This window comes from Panthera tigris, chromosome D1 (assembly GCF_018350195.1).
Source record: "Panthera tigris isolate Pti1 chromosome D1, P.tigris_Pti1_mat1.1, whole genome shotgun sequence".
NCBI classification, from domain to species: domain Eukaryota; kingdom Metazoa; phylum Chordata; class Mammalia; order Carnivora; family Felidae; genus Panthera; species Panthera tigris.
In genome coordinates this window covers 113,720,588-113,745,184 of record NC_056669.1, presented here as the reverse complement: position 1 = coordinate 113,745,184, position 24,597 = coordinate 113,720,588, and the positions used below count along the sequence as shown (strand labels likewise).

Below are 24,597 nucleotides of genomic sequence, written 5' to 3'. Positions count from 1 at the left end.
CTGTCCCCACCTCCCAGCCAGGTCCCTCCTCCCCCCAGACCACCCAGAGACTCTCTGTGGCCACCGGCCAGACGCTTCCTCCCTCTGCCAGGATCACAGAGAGGGTCTCCAGCCCCAGCCCCTCCTCCTCTCCGGGCATCCCCACGACGACCAGCAAGCCCACCTCAGCCCACGCACCCACCACGGTCCCTGTGGTGACCTCCAGTGGGCGGACCACCCCCTGGTCCCAGACCAGCAGGCCCACCTCCAGGACCACACCGCTCTCCACAGCCTCGCGGCCCGGCTCCACCAGGCACACGCTGGTCCCCTCGTCCTCCCCGGGCTGCAGGCCACGGTGCTCGTGGACAGACTGGTTCGACGAGGACTACCCCATACCGGGCCCCGACGGCGGGGACTTCGAGACCTTCGCGGTCTGGCGCTTGGCCGGGCACGTCTTCTGTGACCGGCCCCGGGACATCGAGTGCCGATCAGAGAAGGTGCCCGATGCGCCCCTGGAGGAGGTGGGGCAGGTGGTCCAGTGCAACGTGAGCTTTGGGCTGGTGTGCCGCAACCGCGAGCAGCCGGGGCCCCTGCCCTACTGCCACAACTTCCACGCGCGACTGCTCTGCTGTGAGGACTACAGCCACTGCGCCACCACCACCGCGGCCCCCTCCCCATCCCAGGAGACCTCCCGTACCTCAGCGATGCCCACCACCACGCCCACCACTGTCTCCCGCTCCCCGCCCAGCACCCGGGTCAGTGCGTCCCCGACGTGGGGCACCGAGACCTCGCCCGGCCTCCCCGGCACCATGCCCAGCACTGCCGGGGCCACGTCCAGCACCAGGGCCTCCTTACCGCCCCTCACGACCGAGGCCACCAGCTCCCCGCTGAGCACCACCCCGGGCCCCTCCACGGCCACGTCACCAGCAGTCGGGTCCACGGCCTGCGAGCCTCGCTGTGCCTGGACGGATTGGCTAGACGAGAGCTATCCGGTGCCAGGGGCCTCTGGTGGGGACTTTGAGACGTATGCCAACATCCGGGCGGCCGGCAAAGCCATCTGCAAGCGGCCCCTGGACCTGGAGTGTCGGGCCGAGCCGCTGCCCGATGTGCCCCTGCAGGAGCTGGGCCAGGTGGTGCAGTGCAGGCTGGACGAGGGTCTGGTGTGCCACAATCGTGACCAGGTTGGCCGGTTCAAGATGTGCCTCAACTACCACATCCGCGTGCTCTGCTGTGACGACTACAGCCACTGTCCCAGCACCCTGGCCACCACTACGATGACCCCCCGGGCCACCAGCCCGGGTCCGACCCCCACACTGGCTGCCAGTACCACCGCCCGGTCCCCAACGACCCCCAGTCCTACAGCGCCCAGCACGGGCCACACCGCGGCCACCTCCCCGTGCCAGCCCGCCTGCCGCTGGACGGGCTGGCTGGACAGTGACCAGCCCCTGCCCGGCCGCTTCGGGGGCGACATTGAGACCTACTACCACATCCAGGACACGGGCGGCCAGCTCTGCGCAGATCCCGAGGCCATCGAGTGCCAGGCCGTCCTCTTCCCGGACGTGCCCTTGGAGCAGCTGGGCCAGGTGCTACGATGTGACGTCAACTACGGACTCATCTGCAGGAACAACCGGCAGAGAGGAGGCCAGACTTGCCTCAACTACCACATCCGCGTGCTCTGCTGTGAGGACTACAGCCACTGTGCCAGCTCTGCGGTCCCTGAGCCCACCAGCAGCAGCAGCAGCAGCAGCAGCAGCAGCACAGGACAAAGGTCATCGCAGGTTCCTGGACCGCAGACGAGGGCCACGCACCCCTCTTCCCCTACCACCACCCGGAGGGTCACTGTCCCCACCACCCAGACCGTTCCTCCTTTCTCTGGGACCACCCAGACCCTTCCTTCTTCCCCTGGGACCACCCACACCCTTCCTTCTTCCCCTGGGACCACCCACACCCTTTTTACCTCCCCTGGGACCACCCAGACCCTTCCTTCTTCCTCTGGGACCACCCAGACCCTTCCTTCTTCCTCTGGGACCACGCAGACAATTCCTTCTTCCCCTGGGACAACCCAGACCCTTTTTACTTCCCCTGGGACCACCCAGAGCCTTTCTGTTTCCTCTGGGACTACCCAGATCCTTCCTTCGTCCCAAAGGACCACCCAGAGGGTCTCTGTCCCCACCTCCCAGCCAGGTCCCTCCTTCCCTCGGACCACCCAGACCCTTCCTCCTTCTTCTGGGACCACCCAGATCCTTCCTTCTTCCCCCAGGACCACCCAAGCCCCTCCTTCTTCTGGGACCACCCGGAGGGTCACTGTCCCCACCTCTCAGACAGGTCCTTCCTCCCCCAGGACCACCCAGACCCTTCCCCCTTCTTCTGGGACCACCCGGAGGGTCACTGTCCCCACCTCCCAGCCAGGTCCCTCCTCCCCCCAGACCACCCAGAGACTCTCTGTGGCCACCGGCCAGACGCTTCCTCCCTCTGCCAGGATCACAGAGAGGGTCTCCAGCCCCAGCCCCTCCTCCTCTCCGGGCATCCCCACGACGACCAGCAAGCCCACCTCAGCCCACGCACCCACCACGGTCCCTGTGGTGACCTCCAGTGGGCGGACCACCCCCTGGTCCCAGACCAGCAGGCCCACCTCCAGGACCACACCGCTCTCCACAGCCTCGCGGCCCGGCTCCACCAGGCACACGCTGGTCCCCTCGTCCTCCCCGGGCTGCAGGCCACGGTGCTCGTGGACAGACTGGTTCGACGAGGACTACCCCATACCGGGCCCCGACGGCGGGGACTTCGAGACCTTCGCGGTCTGGCGCTTGGCCGGGCACGTCTTCTGTGACCGGCCCCGGGACATCGAGTGCCGATCAGAGAAGGTGCCCGATGTGCCCCTGGAGGAGGTGGGGCAGGTGGTCCAGTGCAACGTGAGCTTTGGGCTGGTGTGCCGCAACCGCGAGCAGCCGGGGCCCCTGCCCTACTGCCACAACTTCCACGCGCGACTGCTCTGCTGTGAGGACTACAGCCACTGCGCCACCACGCCCGCCACCACCGCGGCCCCCTCCCCGTCGACCTCCCGTACCTCGGCGATGCCCACCACCACGCCCACCACTGTCTCCCGCTCCCCGCCCAGCACCCGAGTCAGTGCGTCCCCGACGTGGGGCACCGAGACCTCGCCCGGCCTCCCCGGCACCGTGCCCAGCACCGCCGGGGCCACGTCCAGCACCAGGGCCTCCTTACCGCCCCTCACGACCGAGGCCACCAGCTCCCCGCTGAGCACCACCCCGGGCCCCTCCACGGCCACGTCACCAGCAGTCGGGTCCACGGCCTGCGAGCCTCGCTGTGCCTGGACGGATTGGCTAGACGAGAGCTATCCGGTGCCAGGGGCCTCTGGTGGGGACTTTGAGACGTATGCCAACATCCGGGCGGCCGGCAAAGCCATCTGCAAGCGGCCCCTGGACCTGGAGTGTCGGGCCGAGCCGCTGCCCGATGTGCCCCTGCAGGAGCTGGGCCAGGTGGTGCAGTGCAGGCTGGACGAGGGTCTGGTGTGCCACAATCGTGACCAGGTTGGCCGGTTCAAGATGTGCCTCAACTACCACATCCGCGTGCTCTGCTGTGACGACTACAGCCACTGTCCCAGCACCCTGGCCACCACTACGATGACCCCCCGGGCCACCAGCCCGGGTCCGACCCCCACACTGGCTGCCAGTACCACCGCCCGGTCCCCAACGACCCCCAGTCCTACAGCGCCCAGCACGGGCCACACCGCGGCCACCTCCCCGTGCCAGCCCGCCTGCCGCTGGACGGGCTGGCTGGACAGTGACCAGCCCCTGCCCGGCCGCTTCGGGGGCGACATTGAGACCTACTACCACATCCAGGACACGGGCGGCCAGCTCTGCGCGGATCCCGAGGCCATCGAGTGCCAGGCCGTCCTCTTCCCGGACGTGCCCTTGGAGCAGCTGGGCCAGGTGCTACGATGTGACGTCAACTACGGACTCATCTGCAGGAACAACCGGCAGAGAGGAGGCCAGACTTGCCTCAACTACCACATCCGCGTGCTCTGCTGTGAGGACTACAGCCACTGTGCCAGCTCTGCGGTCCCTGAGCCCACCAGCAGCAGCAGCAGCAGCAGCAGCAGCAGCACAGGACAAAGGTCATCGCAGGTTCCTGGACCGCAGACGAGGGCCACGCACCCCTCTTCCCCTACCACCACCCGGAGGGTCACTGTCCCCACCACCCAGACCGTTCCTCCTTTCTCTGGGACCACCCAGACCCTTCCTTCTTCCCCTGGGACCACCCACACCCTTCCTTCTTCCCCTGGGACCACCCACACCCTTTTTACCTCCCCTGGGACCACCCAGACCCTTCCTTCTTCCTCTGGGACCACCCAGACCCTTCCTTCTTCCTCTGGGACCACCCAGACCCTTTCTCCTTCCCCTGGGACCACGCAGACAATTCCTTCTTCCCCTGGGACAACCCAGAGCCTTTCTGTTTCCTCTGGGACCACCCAGATCCTTCCTTCCTCCCAAAGGACCACCCAGAGGGTCTCTGTCCCCACCTCCCAGCCAGGTCCCTCCTCCCCTCGGACCACCCAGACCCTTCCTCCTTCTTCTGGGACGACCCAGATCCTTCCTTCTTCCCCCAGGACCACCCAGGCCCCTCCTTCTTCTGGGACCACCTGGAGGGTCACTGTCCCCACCTCTCAGACAGGTCCTTCCTCCCCCAGGACCACCCAGACCCTTCCCCCTTCTTCTGGGACCACCCGGAGGGTCACTGTCCCCACCTCCCAGCCAGGTCCCTCCTCCCCCCAGACCACCCAGAGACTCTCTGTGGCCACCGGCCAGACGCTTCCTCCCTCTGCCAGGATCACAGAGAGGGTCTCCAGCCCCAGCCCCTCCTCCTCTCCGGGCATCCCCACGACGACCAGCAAGCCCACCTCAGCCCACGCACCCACCACGGTCCCTGTGGTGACCTCCAGTGGGCGGACCACCCCCTGGTCCCAGACCAGCAGGCCCACCTCCAGGACCACACCGCTCTCCACAGCCTCGCGGCCCGGCTCCACCAGGCACACGCTGGTCCCCTCGTCCTCCCCGGGCTGCAGGCCACGGTGCTCGTGGACAGACTGGTTCAACGAGGACTACCCCATACCGGGCCCCGACGGCGGGGACTTCGAGACCTTCGCGGTCTGGCGCTTGGCCGGGCACGTCTTCTGTGACCGGCCCCGGGACATCGAGTGCCGATCAGAGAAGGTGCCCGATGTGCCCCTGGAGGAGGTGGGGCAGGTGGTCCAGTGCGACGTGAGCTTTGGGCTGGTGTGCCGCAACCGCGAGCAGCCGGGGCCCCTGCCCTACTGCCACAACTTCCACGCGCGACTGCTCTGCTGTGAGGACTACAGCCACTGCGCCACCACGCCCGCCACCACCGCGGCCCCCTCCCCGTCGACCTCCCGTACCTCGGCGATGCCCACCACCACGCCCACCACTGTCTCCCGCTCCCCGCCCAGCACCCGGGTCAGTGCGTCCCCGACGTGGGGCACCGAGACCTCGCCCGGCCTCCCCGGCACCGTGCCCAGCACCGCCGGGGCCACGTCCAGCACCAGGGCCTCCTTACCGCCCCTCACGACCGAGGCCGCCAGCTCCCCGCTGAGCACCGCCCCGGGCCCCTCCGCGGCTGCCTCCACATCCCTGCCTGTCACGGTGTGGACCTCGTCCACTTCCGTGGTCACCACCCCGAGGCCCCCAGCATCCAGCAGCACACACTTCACCACCGGCTGCTTCTGTCGGGCATATGGGCAGCTCTTCTCTCCCGGTGAGTGAGGAGGCCCCTGGTTCCTTCCAACTGTCCACCCAGGGCACTCAGACCCTGGGTCTCTGGGGCCCCTCCGTGTGCCTCCTGGGACTCGGGTGGTGCCGCCCCAGCCCCCCCTTCTCCTGAGCTAAACTTGGCGTGATCCCCTTGGTGATTTTCTCCTCTACAGGGGATGTGGTCTACAACAAGACGGACGGTGCGGGCTGCCACTTCTCTGCCATCTGCAACCAACGCTGCGACATTGACCGCTTCCAGGGCACCTGCCCCACCTCCTCGCCCCCGGCATCCTCGGCCCCCCTGTCCCCCTCCTCCGCAGCTCCTCCCTGCGACCTCCTTGTCCCTCCCCGACAGGTGCGCTTCCTGCCTGTGCTTCCTTTCTTTGCTGTGTGCCTGGGGTTGGGCAACCAACTGGGGGCTGAGCCCTGCCCTGCTTGGGGCTGTGGGTGGCCCCCGCTCACCCCTCCACGGGTAGCGCCGGAGGAAGGCGCCAAGGATTGGGGCCGGCCCAGGACACGGGGCCCGCCCTGGGCAACGAGGGACCTGAGGCCGTGGCAGGGCCACGTGGCAGGTCTCGTGGCCCCCAGCCGGTGAGCGCCGTCCCCGCTGTCTCCCAGGTGAACGAGTCCTGGACCCTGCCGGACTGCACGGTGGCCCGGTGCGAAGGCAACAACCGCATGGTGCTTCTGGAGCGGAAGTCAGCGGCCAGTGTGAGCTGCGTGAACGGGCATCGGCCAGTCAGAGTGTGGCAGGGGAGCGAGCCGTGTGACTTCCGTTTTGAGTGCGAGTGTAAGCTGGGTGGGGCCGGGGGGTGTGCAGGGAGCCCCCCCACATAGAAGGGGCTCCCGAACGGGGGTGGGTGTGCACACGGGAGCAGCAGCCGCGCCGTTGTCCCCGGGGTTTCTGGGCGTCTTTCACGGAGCTGCCGTCTGGGAGCACTTCCGGCCTGGGCCCTGGACACCTGGACGGCAGGTTCCGGGAGAAGTGAGGACCGCACACTGGGTCACAACACCAGGAATGCCTGAGGCTGCAGGGAGGGCCCTCCCTGCCTTGTCGGCCTTGGGGGCTCCAGGCATCCCTAGGCTTGTGGCCACGGGCCTCCAGCCGTGACTCGGCCTTCCTGTGGCCACTCCTTTCTTTACAAGGACACTTATCACCGGGCTAGAGCGACCCTGGTAATCCGGGACGGTATCCTCTAGATCCTTAACGTAATCACTGACATGAAGACCCTTTCCCCAAACAAGGGTCCATTCTCAGGCTCTGGGGACATGTCCTTATCCTTCAGGGCCACCATCCAGCCTACTCGCCCATTTTATAAAAAAGGCAGCCGAGGGGCGCCTGCGGGGCTCAGTCGGTTGAGTGTCCGACGTCGGCTCAGGTCATGATCTCGCGGTTTGTGAGTTCGAGCCCCGCGTCGGGCTCTGTGCTGAACATCTCAGAGCCTGGAGCCTGCTTCGGATTCTGGGTCTCCCCCTCTCTCTGCCCCTCCCCTGCTCAGGTTCTGTCTCTCTCTGTCTGTCAATAATAAATAAACATTAAAAAAAAATTTAAAAAAGAGGCAGCCAAGGCCCAGGGCAGTTGAGTGGCTCCCCCAGGTGGCACTTTTGGGGTGAGGGGACTGCCCATGTCCCGCAGGCTTGTGCAGCGGCTGGGGTAACTCTCACTACAACACCTTTGACGGCACCTCCTACTCCTTCGTGGACAACTGCACCCACGTGCTCATGCGGGAGATCCGCCCGCGCCACGGGAACCTCAGCATCTACATGCACAACTACTACTGTGGGGCCACCTCAGCCACTGCCCAGTGTCCCCGCGCCCTCAGCGCCCGCTATAAGTCCACGGAGGTCATCCTCACCACCAGCACCGGCGCCAACGGGCAGGAGGAGCCCCTGGTGAGTGGCCCTGCCCTGCATCACCCGGGAAGGCCTGCAGGCCTGGAGGTCAGCCCCCGGAGGGGCCTCTGGAAGGGCAAAGGGCATGCCATGACGCCCCGGGGGCCCGAACGCAGCCAGCTGGGACTCCCCCAAGGACTTGGGGCCCCAGCACCCGGGAGGGAGAGCCTCCAAGGCAGGCCCTGCTGCCCCACCACCCGATCATGGGTCCCCCACCCCCACCCCCGATATGTCCTCAGATATTGTTTGACCGAAAGCAAGTGAGCCCGGGCTTTGCAAAGAACGGCGTGAGTGTGTCCGTGACAGGCACCACCACGATGGGCATGGACATTCCTGCCCTTAATGTCAGCGTCAGCTTCGACGGACACGTCTTCCAGGTCCGGCTGCCCTACACCCACTTCAGCCACAACACGGAGGGCCAGTGCGGTGAGTGGGGGCCACAGCCGCCTCAGCACAGGTGGGGAGAGGGGCAAGGACAAGACCGTGACCCTGCTGCCCCGCCTCCCCAGGCACCTGCACCAACAGCCAGACAGACGACTGCCGCCGGCCAGACGGCACCACCGCCCCCACCTGCCAAGACATGGCCCATACCTGGCTGGTCCAAGAGAGCAGCAGGGAGGACTGTGGGGCACCCACCCCCCAGCCCCCGGTACCCGCCACGCCCACCTCCTCCCCATGCCCCCCAGCACCTCTCTGCGAGCTGTTGCTGAGCCCGTGAGTCTCTCCTCTGGGTTTGGCGGTCCTGGGACAGGGACCTACTCTCTGCCCCGGCCTCTGACCGCCCCTGCCCACAGGGTCTTCGCAGAGTGCCACGGCCTCATCCCGCCGGGCCCGTTCTTCAGCTCCTGCGTCAGTGATGGCTGCCGAGCCGACCGCCAGGCGCCCTGCGAGAGCCTGGAGGCCTACGCAGCACTCTGCCGTGCCCAGGGCGTGTGCAGCAGCTGGCGCAACGCCACCGGCGGGCTGTGCAGTGAGTCGGGGCGGCCCCTGGGGGCTCTGGCCTCCTTGGCCCACCTGACACCTGTCTCTGTCCCCAGATTTCACCTGTCCGTCCGGCAAGGTGTACCAGCCGTGTGGCCCCGCACAGCCTGCGTCCTGCGACTCCAGGTAAAGCCTGCCTGCGAGGTCCAGGGGCACCAAAGGGCCTGGGGCTCCCTTCCCCCACCCCGATCTCTGAGCCTTCGCTCCCGAGTGGCCCCGGGCAGCTGGCCAACCCCAGTAGCCCGCCCTGCCCTCGGCCCTCGCCCCTAGGACTGCACTCATGTGGATCAAGGGTCCTAGAAATGCCCTCCTCTCCTTGCAGGCACCAGAGCGAGGTGGGCAAGGGGCTGGCGGAAGGCTGCTTCTGCCCGGATGGACACACCCTCTTCAACACGCACACAAACGTCTGCGTGCGCGAGTGCGGTAAGCACCCGCCGTGGCTGCCCTGACCTGAGCTACAGGGCTGCAGGGGGAGCTCTGGGGTGGCAAGACGCCAGTCCAGGACCGTCCCTCCTGGGTGCTCACTCCACAGAGGGCGCAGTATGGCCGTGACACCGAGTTCCCCAGGGAATTGTGTCCCCAGCGGGAAGAAGAGGCCTCTGCCAGGGGTGGGGGCAGCCAGGCTCGCAAGGACATGTCCCAGGGCCTGTGGTCTCTGCCCACTGGGTCTGGAACCCAGCACCCCCAGTGATCTTCCCCTTCCTTCTCCCCTTGCAGGCTGTGTGGGACCAGACGGGTTTCCCAAATCTGTGAGTATTCTGCCCCCCAGCTACCTGCCCCCTCGCCTGAGCAATGGGAGGGAAAGCCCCATCTCAGGGCACCCTGCTCTGCCCGGGCAGCCCTGTGGGGGGCTGGCGTGGGGTGCCCCCCCGGTGTGCGACACATCCGTCACCCGGGCTGCTGCAGAGACAGCAGCTTGAGCGGGAGGCCAAAGGCTGGCATGACCACACCGAGGGCTGCAGCCCAAGAGCCAGGGCACCGTCTGGGAGTCTCCAGGGACCCTGACTGGTCTCTTCCAGCCCGGGGAGCGGTGGGTCAGCAACTGCCAGGACTGCTTGTGTCACGAGGGCTCCCTGTCCGTGCGGTGCACGCCCGTGCTGTGCGAAGCCCAGGACCGGCCCCTGCAGTGCAGCCGGGCGGGCCTGGTGACTGTGACCAGGCCTGTGGCTGACAAGCCGTGCTGCCTGGAGACGCTGTGCGGTGAGCCCCGTGCCCCCATTGGCCACAGGGTGAGGAGGGCCGAGGAGGGGGCCAGTTGGTGGACCAGTTGGTGGGCCTCTTGGTGCTTCATTTTTCTACCTAAAATGAGGCTGGTGGCTTCTGGTGTGGCTGGGTACAGCGAGGGGACCCAGCAGGAACTTAGAAGATTCAACCCCCAGGAAAAAAATATGACTGTTGCAAGAAACTCCCCTAGACTGTGAGCTGGCACAGCCAGAAAAGGGGAGCTGCAGGGGTGCCCCTGACAGCACCCCGACTCTCCCACAGTCTGCAACACGACCACCTGCCCCCAGAGCCCACCCAAATGTGTGCCGGGAGAGGAGCTGGTGGCCACCCAGGAGGAGGGCGACTGCTGCCCCACCTTCAGCTGCCGTGAGCTGTGCTGGGGATTCTCTGGGGTGGGGCTCGGGCGGCAGAGGGTGAGTACTTTCCCCCTAACACCTGGGCAGGTGCTCAGCCCTCCCTTTCCTTCCAGGACCTAAGCTGTGCACCTACAATGGCACCGCCTATGGGGTAAGGGCTCTGCTGCGCCAGGGGGCAGTGGGTGGGGCCCTGGGCTCCGCACCTCGGCTAGGGGACCTCCACCCCTCATCTGGACAGGCCCAGCCCTGCCCGCGGCCTCCTGCTTGAGAGCAGATAAGCATGGGGCTCTGGGTCCTGTAGAGCCTAGTGGAGACATGAAGGAGGGGGACACAGGGGCGGCACTGTCTGCCGAGGGCCTGGGAGGGCCATGGGCTGAATGCCTGCCTCTGAGAGCTTAGGTTCAGGGTCTCCCAGGAGCCTCATCACAGCAAGAGGGCTGGGGTAGGACCATGCCCTCCCAGCCCCCTCCAGCCTGCCTGCCTTCCCTGCCTCTGCCCCGGTCTATGCTCAGCCAGGGGGTACATGCAGAATTCTATTTGAAGAACAAAGAAACCACTTTCTGTAGGCCTTCCCTTCCTGCCGCCCAGCCAGCAGCAAGGAAGGGTCTTGGCCCCGGTCCTGTGCCCCTACCAGTGCCCTCAATGTTGCCTCCCCTCACCCCAACCACTGTAGATCGGTGCAACCTTCCCAGCGGTCACTCCCTGCCACACATGCGCCTGCCTGTCCGTGGACACCCAGCACCCAACGGTGCAGTGTAAGGAGGACAACTGCAGCACCACCTGCCCCCAGGTGCGCCCTCCTGGGCAGGCGCCGGTAGTGCCTGCCTGGTGGCAGCCCTGGGCAGGCTGCTAGGGAGGTCGCTGGGCCCTTAGGGTATGGGTGGGGTTCAGGAGGGCTGGGGAGGGGGGCTGGGGGTGAGCATGTAACCATCCCCGTCCCTCAGGGCTTCCAGTACCAGAAGGTGGACGGACAGTGCTGTGGGGAGTGCGTGCAGACAGCGTGTCTCACGCCGGACGGCCGGCTGGTCCAGGTAAGAGGGGGTTCGGTCTCTGGCCCCCCGCCCCCCCGCCAGGGGAGACTTCCCTCCAGCCCTTCTCAGCCCACCAGATAATTCATTCCCCTGGGGGCCTCCACCCTCCCCATCGCATTTCTGCAGCCCAACGAGACCTGGGTCAGCAGCCTCGTGGACAACTGCACGGAGTACCGCTGCGACGCCAAGAACGGGCTCCACGTGCTCACCCCGAGGCCGCTGCCCTGCCCGGACCCGTCCAGCTGCAAGGTGTGTGTCCCGGGGCCGCCCGCGTCCTGGAGATCCCTCCCGAGGGCCCCGCCCACGCCCGTCCCCGGAGGCCACGCCCCCAACCGGGGCCACGCCCACCCGATTCCCCACTCCCCACCTAGGAGGCCACGCCCCACCCCTGGGAAGCCCGCCCACGCTCGGCCCCAGAGGCCCCGCCCGCCTACTCCTACTCCTGGGAGTTCCTGCCCAGCCCCCAGCCCCCCACCTCCCGCTCTGTCTCCCCCACCCCTGCAGGGCATCCTCAGGAAAACTGGCTGCTGCTACTCCTGTGAGGAAGTGGGTAAGCTGAGGCCCGCCTACCTGTCCGCACCCTCCAGCCCCTCCCAGTCTCTTTGCAATGATTTCTGCCCCAAGCTGCCTCTAGCCCCAGGACCCCACCCCGAGCGCGGGGCTCCCGAGGGTGGGAGGAGCGGCCCCAGGTCAGGGGAGAGCCCTTCCCGCACCTCCACCGCCCTTCCTCCCTCCGCCCAGACTCCTGTCAAGTCCGGGTCAACAGGACGGTCCTGAGACACCAGGGCTGCGCCACCCAGGCCCCGGTCAACGTCACCTTCTGCGAGGGCTCATGCCCAGGAGTGTCCAAGTGAGCGAGGCCGGCTCCCCTCCCAAGGGCCCCCTCCCCGCCCCAGACCTCCCTGGCTTCTGCCAGGTGGAGCAAGTAGGCCGGGAGAGCAGAAGGAAGGATGTAACGTTGGCTCAAGACCCGGGGGGGGGGGGGGGGGGGTGGTTCCTGGAGGGAGGAGGGTCTTGTCCCCATCAGCTAGTTTGATGAGCTGGTTCCAAGAAGGGAGGGGGCCTGACCAGAGAAGGTCAGAGCTCGGTGACCCTGAGCACTGTCCCAGGTCAGGTCAGAGAAGCCCCCAGTGCTCCGAGGACAAGCTCAGGGCTGCCCGTGAGCGGGCAGAAGCCATCGTCTCCAGGCCCCAGAGAAAGCAAGAGCTGGGTGGCTGGGGCTGGACGAGGCGGGTCCTGAGGGTGGGCACTCAAATCTGCAGGTTCTCCATGGAGGCCCAGGCCATGCAGCGTCAGTGCACCTGCTGCCAGGAGACGAGGCTTCACGAGGAGGTGGTGACCATGCAGTGTCCCGATGGGACAGCGGTCCAGCACACCTACACCCACGTGGACGAGTGCAGCTGTGCTCCGTCCTGCGTCCCTGCTCCCGAGGCTCCCGAGGACAGCACCCCCATCTTCTCGATCTAGGGGTCCACCACTGGCTGTTGCCATTCTGACCCCATCCCACAAGCTCCCTCCCTCCCCCTCCGGAGCCAGAACACTCACTACCCAACCGCGGATAGCCGGGCCAGCCTGCTGCAGGACTCCGAACACACCCTCCACCCGTGCCCTCGCAACACCTGCGCCCTGGAGGTGATGGTGCCATGACGGCCTGCCCGAGGGGGGCTCCAGGAGGGGGCCTCGCCCTCGGAGCCCCTTCAGCACGTCTTGGCCACCTGCTTGGCCATCAGGGCCGACCCCTCATTTGAGACACAAGCGCCTGCTCCGTCCGGACTCGCCCCCTTCTTGGTGTCAGAGGTGTGCCCCATAGCAAAGTGCGCATCAGCTGCCATGCTGCTCTCCGCACTGTGGGCCAGCGTGCCCCCCTCCTGCCCCCCGCTGCTCCTCAAAGCCCCGGGGAACAGATTCCTGCTGGCTACCTCCTGCAGCAGAATTCAGGCTGAGGCCCGTCCAGGCAAGGCCAGGCCGGCAGCCTCCAGGGAGCGGTGTCAGGCAGGCCCATGTCTGGACCCAGGCGTGTGGTTACCATGGCCGACAGGAGGGCCCCGGGCAGGGGTGGGGGGCGTCGGAGCTCCCTCTGCTCACTCCGCCCCGATCTTGCAAATAAACGCTGAGCATTGTGTACATGTCTTGGCCCTGGAGTCTTTTCCGCCAACTGAGTGCCCCCCTCCGTGTGTCCGTGGGCCAGGCAGGGCCCCTCAGGCTGTATAGCACCCCCAGGGCTCATGCCGGACCCGCTGGGAGGGACAGGTGGGTGAGGGGCAAGGAGGCCCCTCGGGGTCAGTCTTGGGCTGTGGGGCATTGGCGTGAGTCATCATTTCAAACACACGGGATTTATAAGGAGACTGTTTCACTGGTGTCGGAAGACTGGAAAACCCGCTGGCAGCATGGACGCAGCCCAGGGCCGTGTCAGCGCAGGCAGTAGCTGCCTCGTGGGCTGGGTGCACACAGAAGAGGGGTGCTCCATGCTGCCCAGACCCCTAAGGCAGCTGCTGGTTGCTGCAGGGCCTGGCCCCGGCCCGGGTCTCACTCGGTGTGTTTTCTTCAAGGCACCTGTCCCACCTCGACTTGCTCTACGAGGGCCCTTCTTTTCTCATCTCACCAGGGAGGCGGGGGCAGGGGGCGGGGATCTCTGCCTTCTTTTCTGCCGCTCTACCCAGAGAGCTCTATGTGCACATGGTGGGTGTGGGAAGGACGGGGGAGCAGGTGGGGTGCGCAGACAGGAGACGTGCTAACCAGACACAGAAGGCGCCCCACTTACCTGGGCCAGAAGGACGAGAAAGACCCCCAAGTGGGCAGAGCTGGTTTCAGGGGGTATTGCCACCTGGGGAGGCAAAGGGAGCTGCTGGTGGGGGCTGAGTGGGAGGGTCTCTCCCCCTCCCTGAGTCACATGACCTGCCTCTGCACTCAGTGTGGCTCCCATGCCCCCACCCCTGCCCCCCACGCCAGGGGAAGGTGGGGCTTGGGGCCCAGGGAGAAGGGCCTGGGCTCTCTTAAGGCCACTGCTGGCCTTTCCTACCACCTCAAGAGGTCCATCCAGGGCAGGTCACCCTGGGCCCTGGCCGGCCGGAGACGGCTCGTGCAGCAAATGAGGCCTGCTGCCCACTCCTGGGACCAACTTCTGAAAGCTTACCCTGAACTTCTGGTCTGATTTCCTGAGTCTTTGTTAACCCACGTGCAAAACAACAGCATTCCTTAAACGCCTGTCATTCCCACGGTACACTCTCTTCCTTAAACAGACGTACTTCTTACCTAATTTAAACATGTTCCTAAGGGACCGGGAACATGAGCATCTCTTGCCGTGGACAAGAGCTCGTGTACATGAAGTGCAGTTCCTGCGGTGTGGCACCCGATGCAGCGTGAGCCATTATTTCTCCCGCTTTACAGGTGGGGAAACTGAGGCACGCAGCAATGGAAACACTCGCTTCAGTAAGGGTGAAAGCCAGGCTCAGTCCAGGAGATCTGACTCCAGAGTCCACACCGTCAGCCACAGAGCTCCACCGTGGCCCTGGAGGAGGTAGCTATAAAAACCAACACAGCGCATAAAGACAAAACACTGTTGCTTAAACTTTAAATATTTTTGAAAAGGGATTTCTGGTTTCCAGATGGAAAAGTGGGCATGTCTTCCCCCACAGACAGAAAAACCACGACAGAGATAGAAAGACATTTTAAAATAGAAGAGCTGAAAACAAGAAAGTGAAACCGACAGACGTCCTGGGCAAAAGGTTTTGGGGGACGCACCGTGGTGAGAGGGGGCCATGGCCACAGGGCAGTACTTGGACAGACATGTGATGACGATGACCTTTCCGAACTGAAGGCACTCAGGGGGTGCCGGGAACGGGAAAGAAGAGGCCAGGTGGTGAGGTCTGAGGGTCCCGAGGCAAAGAGAAAAGCTCAGAGCTGCTGGAAGGACAAGACCGTGTGCTCGCCCCCCAGGGAGACCGGGACCAGCACCGGGACCAGCACGACGGAAACTGCCTTTGAACGCTGGACTCCACACGCGAGTAAACTCTCATCTAAAAGCGATAATGAAAACACGGCATTTTCAACAAGCCGGGACTCAGAAGGCTGGCATCTCACCAGGCCCCGTGCGGGACCTAACCAACAGGCAGAGAAACCACACCACACCGTCGCCTCTCAGAAACCCACACACGGGATGCACGAGCTCACAATTTTAGTGCGTCAAAGTCGCCAGTATCTTTTTTCAGGCTGGTGCTTCTTGGCCCTATTTCACGCAACTTTCCCCGCCTTGGGATCAGAAATATGGTCTCCTGGATTATTTTCTAGAAGCGTGACAATTTTGCCTCCCACCTAAAAAATTTTTTAAGCTGGGATGAAATATACATAACATGAAATTTACCGTCTTAACCATTTTTGAGTACACGGTTGGGTGGTATTAAATACACTCACCTGTCCCTCATCCCCACCATCCATCCCCATGATCCTTTTAACCTTGTAGGAACCGAGAGACCCTACACCCAGGAGGCAGTAGCTCTCCACTGGCCCTGCCCCCCGCCCCAGGCAACCGCCGTCTACCCTCTGTCTCTACGGCTTCCACGACACCAGGTAACTCACACGGGTAGAATCCCACCGTACTTGCCTTCTCGCGACTGGCTTATTCACCCAGTATCCGTCCTGCAGTTTCATCCACGCTGTCGCAGGTGTCAGCATCTCCCTTCTTCTATGACTGAGCACCATTCCGCTGTGTGTACGTATCAGATTTTGTTTATCCGTGGCCGCGTGGGTGGCTTCCACATTTTAGCTACTGTGGAGAATGCGGCTCGGACATGGGTCTCTCCTCAGGACCCTGCTTTCACCTCCTTTGGGCTACACTCAGAGGTCAAATTGCTGGATCGTGTGGCAGCTCTAAGTTTAATTTTCTCAGGGACGGCCATACTGTTTTCCACGCGACTGAACGAATTTACGTTCCCAGTAACGTACGAGGTGTGGGGGTGCCGATTTTTCTACACCACCTTGCTTGCTCGTCACTAACTCCTAGCCGTCCTGGTGGATATGAACCAGTATCTCCCGGTGGGTTTAATTTGCGTTTTCCTGACAACTGGTGATGTGGAGCATCTTTTCATGTGTTTGTTGGCTACCTGTATGTCATCTTTGGAGAAATGTTTATTCCTTTGCCCCCTTGTTTTTAATTGGATTGCTAGGACTTTTTTGCTGTTGACTTTAAGAAGTTCTCTGTATTTTCTGGATTTTAATCCTTTGTCAGATGTATCGTTTGCATATATGTTCACCCATTATGTGCACTGACTTTTTTACTCTGTGGATAGTGTCTTTGGATGCACAAAATTAAAAAAAAATTTTTTTTTAATGTTTATTTCTGAGACAGAGGGAGACAGAACATGAGTGGGGGAGGGGCAGAGAGACAGGGGGACACAGAATCCGAAGCAGGCTCCAGGCTCTGAGCTGTCAGCACAGAGCCCAACGCGGGGCTCGAACTCACGGACCGCGAGATCGTGACCTGAGCCGAAGTCGGAGCTCAACCGACTGAGCCACCCAGGCGCCCCATGGATGCACAAAATTTTAAAATTTTTATGAAGTACTATTTGGTTATTTTTTTCTTTTGTTACCTATGGTTTTGGTGTCATATCCAAGAATAAATTGCAAATCCAGCAGGAAGAGAGCCCATGGGGGGTGGGGGGGGGGAAGGATATTTTCCTCCTCCACTGACAACAGCCCAGCCAATGAGAGTCAGAGCTCTACCAATGAGACAATCACAGCCCAGCCAATGAGAGACGGTCACAGCCCAGCCAATGAGAGATGGTCACAGCTCAGCCAATGAGAGATGGTCACAGCCCAGCCAATGAGAGTCAGAGCTCAACCAATGAGACAATCACAGCCCAGCCAATGAGTCAGAGCTCAACCAATGAGACAATCACAGCCCAGCCAATGAGAGACTGTCACTGCCCAGCCAAGGAGAAGCCCCCGTGAAAAGCCTCCTTTTCCCCTGTTCTGGCGACTTGCCTATGGTTGGTTGTGCTGTAGCTTTTTTTTTTTCCAGGATTACAGGTCTCAGCTAGTCCCAAATAAATCCATTTTTGCTGGTAAACTAACTGGCAGTTTATATATATATATATATACACACACATACATATATGTACATACACATATATACATATATATACATACGTATATACATACATACATATATATATGTATATGTATATGTAGTTTACTTATTTGAGACAAAGACAGAACGTGAGGCAGGGAGGTCAAAAAGGGAGGGAGAGAGGGAGAATCCCAAGCAGGCTCCACACTGTCAGCACAGAGGCCCACACGGGGCTTGATCTCACAAACTTGACCTGAGCCGAGATCAAGAGTCTAACGCTTAACCGACTGAGCCACCAGGTGCCCCCGGCAGTTTTATGTTTTAGGACTTTTATTAGGTTGGGTAGTTTCCACGTATTTCTGGCTTGTCGAAGGTCTTTATCATGAAAGGGCACTGAATTCTGCCAAATGTTTCTTCTGCATCAGTTGAGACGATGATGTGTTTCCCTCGCTTTATTCTGCCGATGTGGTGTATCACACTGAGGTGTGTGTGTGGAACCATTCTTGCATCCCATGAATAAACCTCACGTGGTCATGGCGTATGATTTTCTAACAACTTCTGAGTCAGTTTGCTAGTATTTTGTTGGGCGTTTCTGCACCATTGCTCATGTGGCTACTGGTCTGGGGCTCTCTTTCCCTACAGTGTCTTTGTCAGGCTTTGGTGTCAGGGCAATGCAGCGTCACAGAACAAGTTAGGAAGTATTTCCTCCTCTTCATAGGTTTCTTGAAAAAGTTTAAAAAAAAACCTTTTTTTTCTTTTTTAACATTCATTCGCTTTTGAGAGATGGAGAGAGACAGAGCATGAGCAGGGAAGGGACAGAGAGAGAGGGAGGCACAGAATCCGAAGCAGGCTCCAGGCTCCGAGCTGTCAGCACAAACCCCAACGTGGGGCTTGAACTCATGAAACGTGAGATCATGACCTGAGCCGAAGTCTGACGCTCAACTAACGTAGCCACCCAGGCACCCCAGTTTTTTGGAAAAGTTTAAGAAAGACTGGGGTTAGTTCTCCAAATGTTTGGTAGAATTCACCAGTGAAGCCATCAGGTCCATGGCTTCTCTTTGTTGGGAGAGTTTTGATTACTGGTTCAATCTCCTCACTACTTCTAAATCTATTAGGATTTCCCATTTCCTCCTGATTAATCTTGGTAGCTTTTTTTTTTTTTTTTTAAGGTTTTAACTTAAATTCCAGTTAGTTAGGATACAGTTAACTAAAAACATAGCGATGGGGTCTCGGTAGGTTCTGTGTTTCTAGAAATTTGCCCATTTCATCTTAGTTACCCATTTTTTTTGGCATGTAATTGTTCAAAGTACTCTCTTATAACCATTGTTATTTCTGTAGAATCGGCAGTAATGTCCCTCTTTCAATATTTTAGTATTTGTGTCTTCCCTCTTTTTCTTAGTCCACAAAACTAAAGGTTTGCCGAATTTGTCGATCTTTACAAAGAACCAAGGTTTGGTCTTGATTTTTTTCCTACTGTTTCTCTGTTTTGTTAAGCCCGGCTCTCATCTTCATGATTTTTTCCCTTCTGCTAGCTCTGGCTACTTACTTCTCCCTTTTCTGGTTCCTTATGCTGTAAAGTTGGATTGCTGATTTGTCTTTCTTTAAAAAAAATTTTTTTCAATGTTTATTTATTTTTGAGACAGAGAGACAGAACATGAACCAGGGAGTGGCAGAGAGAGAGGGAGACACAGGATCCGAAGCAGGCTCCAGGTTCTGAGCTGTCAGCACAGGGCCCAACGTGGGGCTCGAACCCACGAACCGTGAGATCATGCCCTGAGCTGAAGTCGGACGCTCAACACACTGAGCCACCCAGGCCCCCATCTCCTCCTGCTTTCAAATTCCTTGCCTTTGGGTCTGGAAGTTTGATTACAACGTCCTTGGTGTTTGTTGAGCTTCCTGGAAGTTTATATTCATGTCAAAAAATGCCTGGGAGGCTCCCAGGCGTTACTTCTCCGAATATTCTCTTTGCCCCTTTCTCTCTCTCTTCGCCTTCTGGGACTCCCACAGCGGGTGTGTTGGTCCGCTTGCTGGTGTCCCACAGATCCCTTAGGCTCTGTTCACTTTGATCTTTTTTCTTTCTCTTCCTTGGACTTGACCATTTTCTTTGTCCTATCTTCAAGTTCACTATTTTTTTTCTTCTGCCTGCACAATTTTGTCTTGGACCCCCTCAGGTGAATTTTTCATTTCAGTTATTGTGCTTTTTACCTCCAGAATTTGTTTCGTTTCTTTTTAGGTTTGTATTTGTATTTGTATTTCCATTTTGTTCACGCATGGTTTTCTTGACTTTCTCCACAACTTCTGTCAGTTGTTTTAAAGTCTTCATCTAGTGCATCTGCTATTGGGTCTTTTCAGAGAGAGTTTCATTGATTTATTCTTCCTTTTTATAAACCATACTTTGTGCTTTCTTTGTATGCATTATGAGTTTTTTATTGAACACTGGACATTTGAACTGAAGAATGTGGTAACCCTGGAAATCAAATTCTCCCCCTTCCCCAGGTTGGCAGTTTGTGTTGCTTTTATTTTATGTTATTTTTAAAATTATTGTTACACACTGTCCTGTGCCAAGGATCAGACCAACCTGTAAATGTAATGTCTGCTCAGGTCTTTTCCTAGCCTTTTCCTGGGCATCCCAGGTCATGTTCTAATTTTCCCCTTATTTGCAGTTGTTTTGAATGTCTCAGTCTTCAGTGTCTGGTTCCCAGAAAGGGAAAAAGAGAAGAATGAAGAGGGGAAGGGCACTAGCCCTTTAAATCCTTGGGAAGTCACTTTAGCTGATGGGGGAGGGGGCTGTGACAATGGCGGCGGGGGGAGGGGGCTGAGGGGGAACAACAGCAGTGGCTCCCTGGCCGTCTGCACCTCTGTGGTCAGAAGCAGCAAACAGCCGTCAGAGCACAGATCCCCAGGATTTGGAGGGCAGGGTCCTTCTTGGCCACCCTGGCTCCCGCAGGTCCTATACAGGCTGTTTCCAGAACACGTGCGTGACTGCCTGCCTGGGGCCGGGGGTCAGGTGGGTAGCTGCTGTTGTCCTGACATCGGCTGAAATGGACTGTGACGTGCTTTCTAGGAATTCCCCTGAATGTTGCAGGGTTCAAAATGGGTTCAGGGTTCAAAACGGCTCCATGGGACGGGTTCTGCCTGTGCAGATGTTGTCCAGGTGGGGAGGCGGGCTCTCCCTTCACAGGGCCTCTCTGCCATCTTTCCAGCATCTTCCTGCCTTTACATGTTGAATTACGTTCCGAGTCCCCCCAGAATGGACTGAACGTGGCCCAGAGCAGGGGCCTAATTCCCCTCATTTCGCATCTGGCTAACTGTGCCAGCACAAGGTACCAGAAGCCCCTCTGTGCCTTGCTGTGCTGTCACCTGCGCTCCGGTCTCTGTTCTGTCCCACTGGACTCTCCGTCTGTCATCTAAGTGCAGACAGCAGTCCTTACTGTCTTCACACCCTGTTGTTTCTTTTACAAGAACGCCTTGACTCTCCTTAGCCGTTGGGACTCCCACATGCTTAGAATCAACCTCCCAAGTTTCACCACCACCAAGAGGCGGGACTTGTGGGCGGGGGGGGGGGGGGGCGGAATCAGGCTCAGGTAAGTTACCTCGAGGGAAACTAACACCTTCACATACTATTTCGATCCATGAACACAGCACGCCCCTCCGTTTACTGTGGCTCCCACCCTCCAACCCCACGGTGCTGCCTGAAATACTCACTGGCTGGAAGCATCTCTCTGGGGTCCCCCTTTCCACTTTCCTATTTTCAAAACCTTCAGAAAGAACTTTTAAACGTATGCTATTAGCGTCTCGGGGCTGTTTTCAGTGGGATGGTCCCAACAAACCTCACTGGCCGTGTTCCTGGAAGGAGGTGGTCCCTCTCAGCGAGGGCTATCGGCCTCAGAGGGAGTCTTGAGGGAGTCTTTCCCCTTCCCTCGGGGGCCGCTGTGGCCTCATCGCAGAGCCTGCCCGAGAGCCAGCGGGGACGCTCCCGTGGAGGTCTGCGTCTGCTCACTGCGGGTGGCCGAGCCACACTGGCCATCCCCGGCTCGGAGCTGACTCCTCGAAGGGCTCTCCCGCGAGAGGCCAGGCCGGCACCGGCACTGCGTCCCCACGGACAGGGGTGACGGCTCAGACACCTCCCCCTCAGCGCCACCCTGGGGCCGCGCATCGGTTGCACTCTCTGCCTGGGCAAGCCGCTCTCCGCCTTGCCCCGTTTCTCCCTGCGAGGTCAAGGGGAAGAATGTCTCCATAATCTGGGTCACTGAGGGATGAGGGCTGGGTCCCGCTCCTCCCAGACTGTGCCCACGGAGGCCCCGTGACTGCTGGGTGCTGCCTCAACCCCTGGACACTCTGCCCTCATCTCGATCCAAGTCCCCCGTCCAGCCCCAATGCAGGGCCTACTGTGCCTCCCTCCCCGCCTGAGGGGTCCCGATGCCTCAGTCATCTCCTGGCACCCTCACCACTTGCCCGGCACCGTGATCCCGCCTGGATCCCAGGCCGGCTTCTGCAACCCGGCTGAGGCCTGCGTGTCACTGTCGAGGGAACCCGGCTCTACCCCCGAAGGCGTCCCGTGTGGCTCACAAGGGGCACGGGGGCAGGACAGGTTGTAGCCTTTTCTAGAACCCCGCCGGTGTGTGTTCCACTCTGACGACTCTCCCCAAGCCCGATCCTGTGAGGGGCTCTGGCAGGCGCCCACAAGAGCTGAGCGACCCCTGTGCCACAGCGACTTTCTTCAGAGTCTGGGTAACCTGGGGGTCACGTCCTCGTTCTCCCCGACCGTCCAGCTCGTCTGGGGCCTGCGGTCGGGAACCGCGGAAGCATGGGGCGTGGAGTTTCGAGGTGGGTCAGCTTTGAGGGCAGAGCCCCACCCAGCCCAGGGCCCAGGCCTCACCCTCCTCCCCTACGCCCCTCAGTCCACGCCGCACGCACCCCGCCCTGCCTGCACAGGCGTGAATGCCACACGCCGTGTTCGACCCACCCACGTGACCCCGACGGAGTTAGCGACTCTTCGTAAGGTCTGTACGTTTTCACTTTCCCTTCACACGTGAGGTCTTCTGCTTTAACTCTGCTGATGCCCACGGTTAACAGGCATCGGACGTTACAGCTTAGTAGCAAGACGGTTTGGGCTCCACCAGGGTGAGCGTCTTCCAGGAGCCGACGGCCTCGTGCCACCACACACGCGCTCCCGGCCACGCTGTGTGCTCGCGTCCCGGGTCGGGTCTGCTCCACGGCCGCCAGCGGAAACGTGGGGCCAGTGCCTTCTCTTGGGGGCTCTGCCGTGTGGTGCTCCCAGGTCTCCCCCGCCCCCCGCCGAGAGCTCCAAGCCTCCCCTAAAACCAGCTGCAGCTTTCCTCCCACAAAGACTGCTCTTCAGAAACGAACCGTTTTTCAACAGGTGTTTGGGGATTATTTTCAAAAGCAAAAATCAAAGAGATCATGCTAACAATAAGCTCTCAGCACCAGGGAAGACGCCCAGAAGGGCTGGGGTCTGCGCGCACCCAAACGCCGGGCGCCACCCGCACTCACGCACAGCGGGTGACCGGAGGGAATCCTCGTTTACTCCAGGGCCGCAGTGGACCGGAGGCCGGGACTGGAGCCCTCCATGCCTGTCTGGGCGCAGGGGAAACCACAGCCAGGCTCCCCTCCCCTGCAAGCCAGCATCTGCCGTGAGGACGGTGGGAAGGTGAAGGATGACGCGCGTCAGTCCAGAGGGTCTGGGAGGCGTGGGAAGGAGCAGGGAGTTGCCAGGTGGCTCAACAAGGGGACGTTGAGGAGAGGCTAAGGGAGGCCAGTGTCTGTGCAAAGGCCCTGGGGCGGGGCTTGCCGGCAGTGGCTGGAGCAGGGTTGGGGAGTGGGTGTAGGAGAGGATCCGGAGACCCTTGCAGGGGCTCTGGCCTGCCGGGCGTTCTGGGCACACGAAGGACGTGACCCAGCCTGAGCAGGGGCGAGGGCAGAGGCAGGAGGACGTCCAGAGGTGACAGCAGGATTCCCCAAGCCCCCACCTCCCGCATCCTCGGTCCTGCCTCTGCACACACGTCCCCACTCCTGTCCCAAAGCCCCTCTCCTGGCCACGCCCCCAGCTGGGCCTTCTCCCTCCGGAACCCTGAGCACTCTGAGCTGGACCCGACGTGGAAATGTTCCTGGGGGCCCCGCAGTGACACGCGCCGTGTCCAAGCCCCAGCTCACCACCTGGGGCCCCGCAACACAGGCGGAAGAGCCCTCCCCACAGGCCCTGCCTCACCCTCTCCTCCCACCTCTCTGCCCCGGCCCAGGGCGAGCACCTGCCAGGAGCGGCCAGGGTCTGCTCTCAGACATCTCTCTCACTTGCGTGGAGGTGCGAGGGCCGTGGGCACTGGGAGGGCGGACAAGCCATCTGCTGCAGACTGAACGAGCCCCCCAAGGTCCTATGTGGAAGCCCGACCCCCAGTGTGATGGCGTCCGGACGTGCGGCCTTTGGCAGGTCACGAGGTCATGACGTGCAGCCCCCAAGACAGGACTGGCGCCTGGTGAGGAGGTCCCAGGGGGCCACTTCCCCCCTTCTGTGACGTGAGGACACAGGGAGAGGACGGCCCTCTCCAGACACCAAGTCGTGGGCGTCCAGCCTCCAGAGCGGTGAGAAAGCAGTGTGCACCGTCTGCGTCCCGTCTGCGGTGTCCTGTTGCAGCAGCCGGCCGGACGCGCGGACGGACACACCACCTCTACTGGCAGACGAGACGATCGTGCATTCGGAAACCCACGGAGCCGGTGCACAGAAGTGGCGGTGGCAGACGGGCCACACGGGCCAGCAGCCTCCCCCACCCTGACGATGAGCAGCCACGACAGCAAACGACAACCGGGGCGTGAAGGTTACGAGGCGGTGCTCTCCGTGGCAGCACGGCTCAGGGGGTCGCGGGCTCGGGGGGGCGGAGCCCAGGCTGCCTCTGGGACTGCTCGGGACCATGTGCTGCCAGGCTGGCTCCTGGCAGTTCGACCCAGCCCAGAACCGCCCTTGAGGGTGCCGAGGAGGGGACCCCAGGGCGGCACAGCCTCAGACACCGGCCCCAAGCACGTCGGAGTAGCAGACGCCCAGACGGCAGGGGGAAGGGCGCGGGGCCCTGGGCGGCGGCCGTCTGCAAGGACAGGCTGCAGACATCGGGGCTCCGGGGGCAAGCTGGAGGGGCCGCGTGCTCACACGAAGAGCAGAGGGCCGCCCGCCTTCTCGACAGGTGGCCGGGACCCTCCCCGCGTCCAGCGCGGTCGGCTGGAGGAGAGGCTGTGCTCCCCATGGATGGCCCTACAACACCGTGCCAAGC

The 24,597-nt window shown here is 61.4% G+C and overlaps 1 protein-coding gene across 1 annotated transcript in view; it reads left to right on the top strand.

Moving 5' to 3' along the window:
- Nucleotides 1-13,369, top strand: part of MUC5B (mucin 5B, oligomeric mucus/gel-forming) — a 49,104-nt gene extending 35,735 nt beyond the window's left edge. Inside the window, exons 40-58 of the mRNA XM_042959645.1 lie at nucleotides 92-5,772; nucleotides 5,942-6,123; nucleotides 6,387-6,558; nucleotides 7,405-7,661; nucleotides 7,901-8,087; nucleotides 8,171-8,375; nucleotides 8,456-8,631; nucleotides 8,699-8,768; nucleotides 8,965-9,065; nucleotides 9,360-9,391; nucleotides 9,662-9,842; nucleotides 10,128-10,232; nucleotides 10,336-10,373; nucleotides 10,896-11,012; nucleotides 11,167-11,253; nucleotides 11,380-11,502; nucleotides 11,758-11,803; nucleotides 11,995-12,103; nucleotides 12,516-13,369. Coding sequence (XP_042815579.1) covers nucleotides 92-5,772; nucleotides 5,942-6,123; nucleotides 6,387-6,558; nucleotides 7,405-7,661; nucleotides 7,901-8,087; nucleotides 8,171-8,375; nucleotides 8,456-8,631; nucleotides 8,699-8,768; nucleotides 8,965-9,065; nucleotides 9,360-9,391; nucleotides 9,662-9,842; nucleotides 10,128-10,232; nucleotides 10,336-10,373; nucleotides 10,896-11,012; nucleotides 11,167-11,253; nucleotides 11,380-11,502; nucleotides 11,758-11,803; nucleotides 11,995-12,103; nucleotides 12,516-12,720 — 8,074 coding nt within the window. The 3' untranslated portion in view covers nucleotides 12,721-13,369. The remainder of the gene's footprint in view (nucleotides 1-91; nucleotides 5,773-5,941; nucleotides 6,124-6,386; nucleotides 6,559-7,404; nucleotides 7,662-7,900; nucleotides 8,088-8,170; nucleotides 8,376-8,455; nucleotides 8,632-8,698; nucleotides 8,769-8,964; nucleotides 9,066-9,359; nucleotides 9,392-9,661; nucleotides 9,843-10,127; nucleotides 10,233-10,335; nucleotides 10,374-10,895; nucleotides 11,013-11,166; nucleotides 11,254-11,379; nucleotides 11,503-11,757; nucleotides 11,804-11,994; nucleotides 12,104-12,515) is intronic.
- The last annotated feature ends 11,228 nt before the right edge of the window (nucleotides 13,370-24,597 follow it).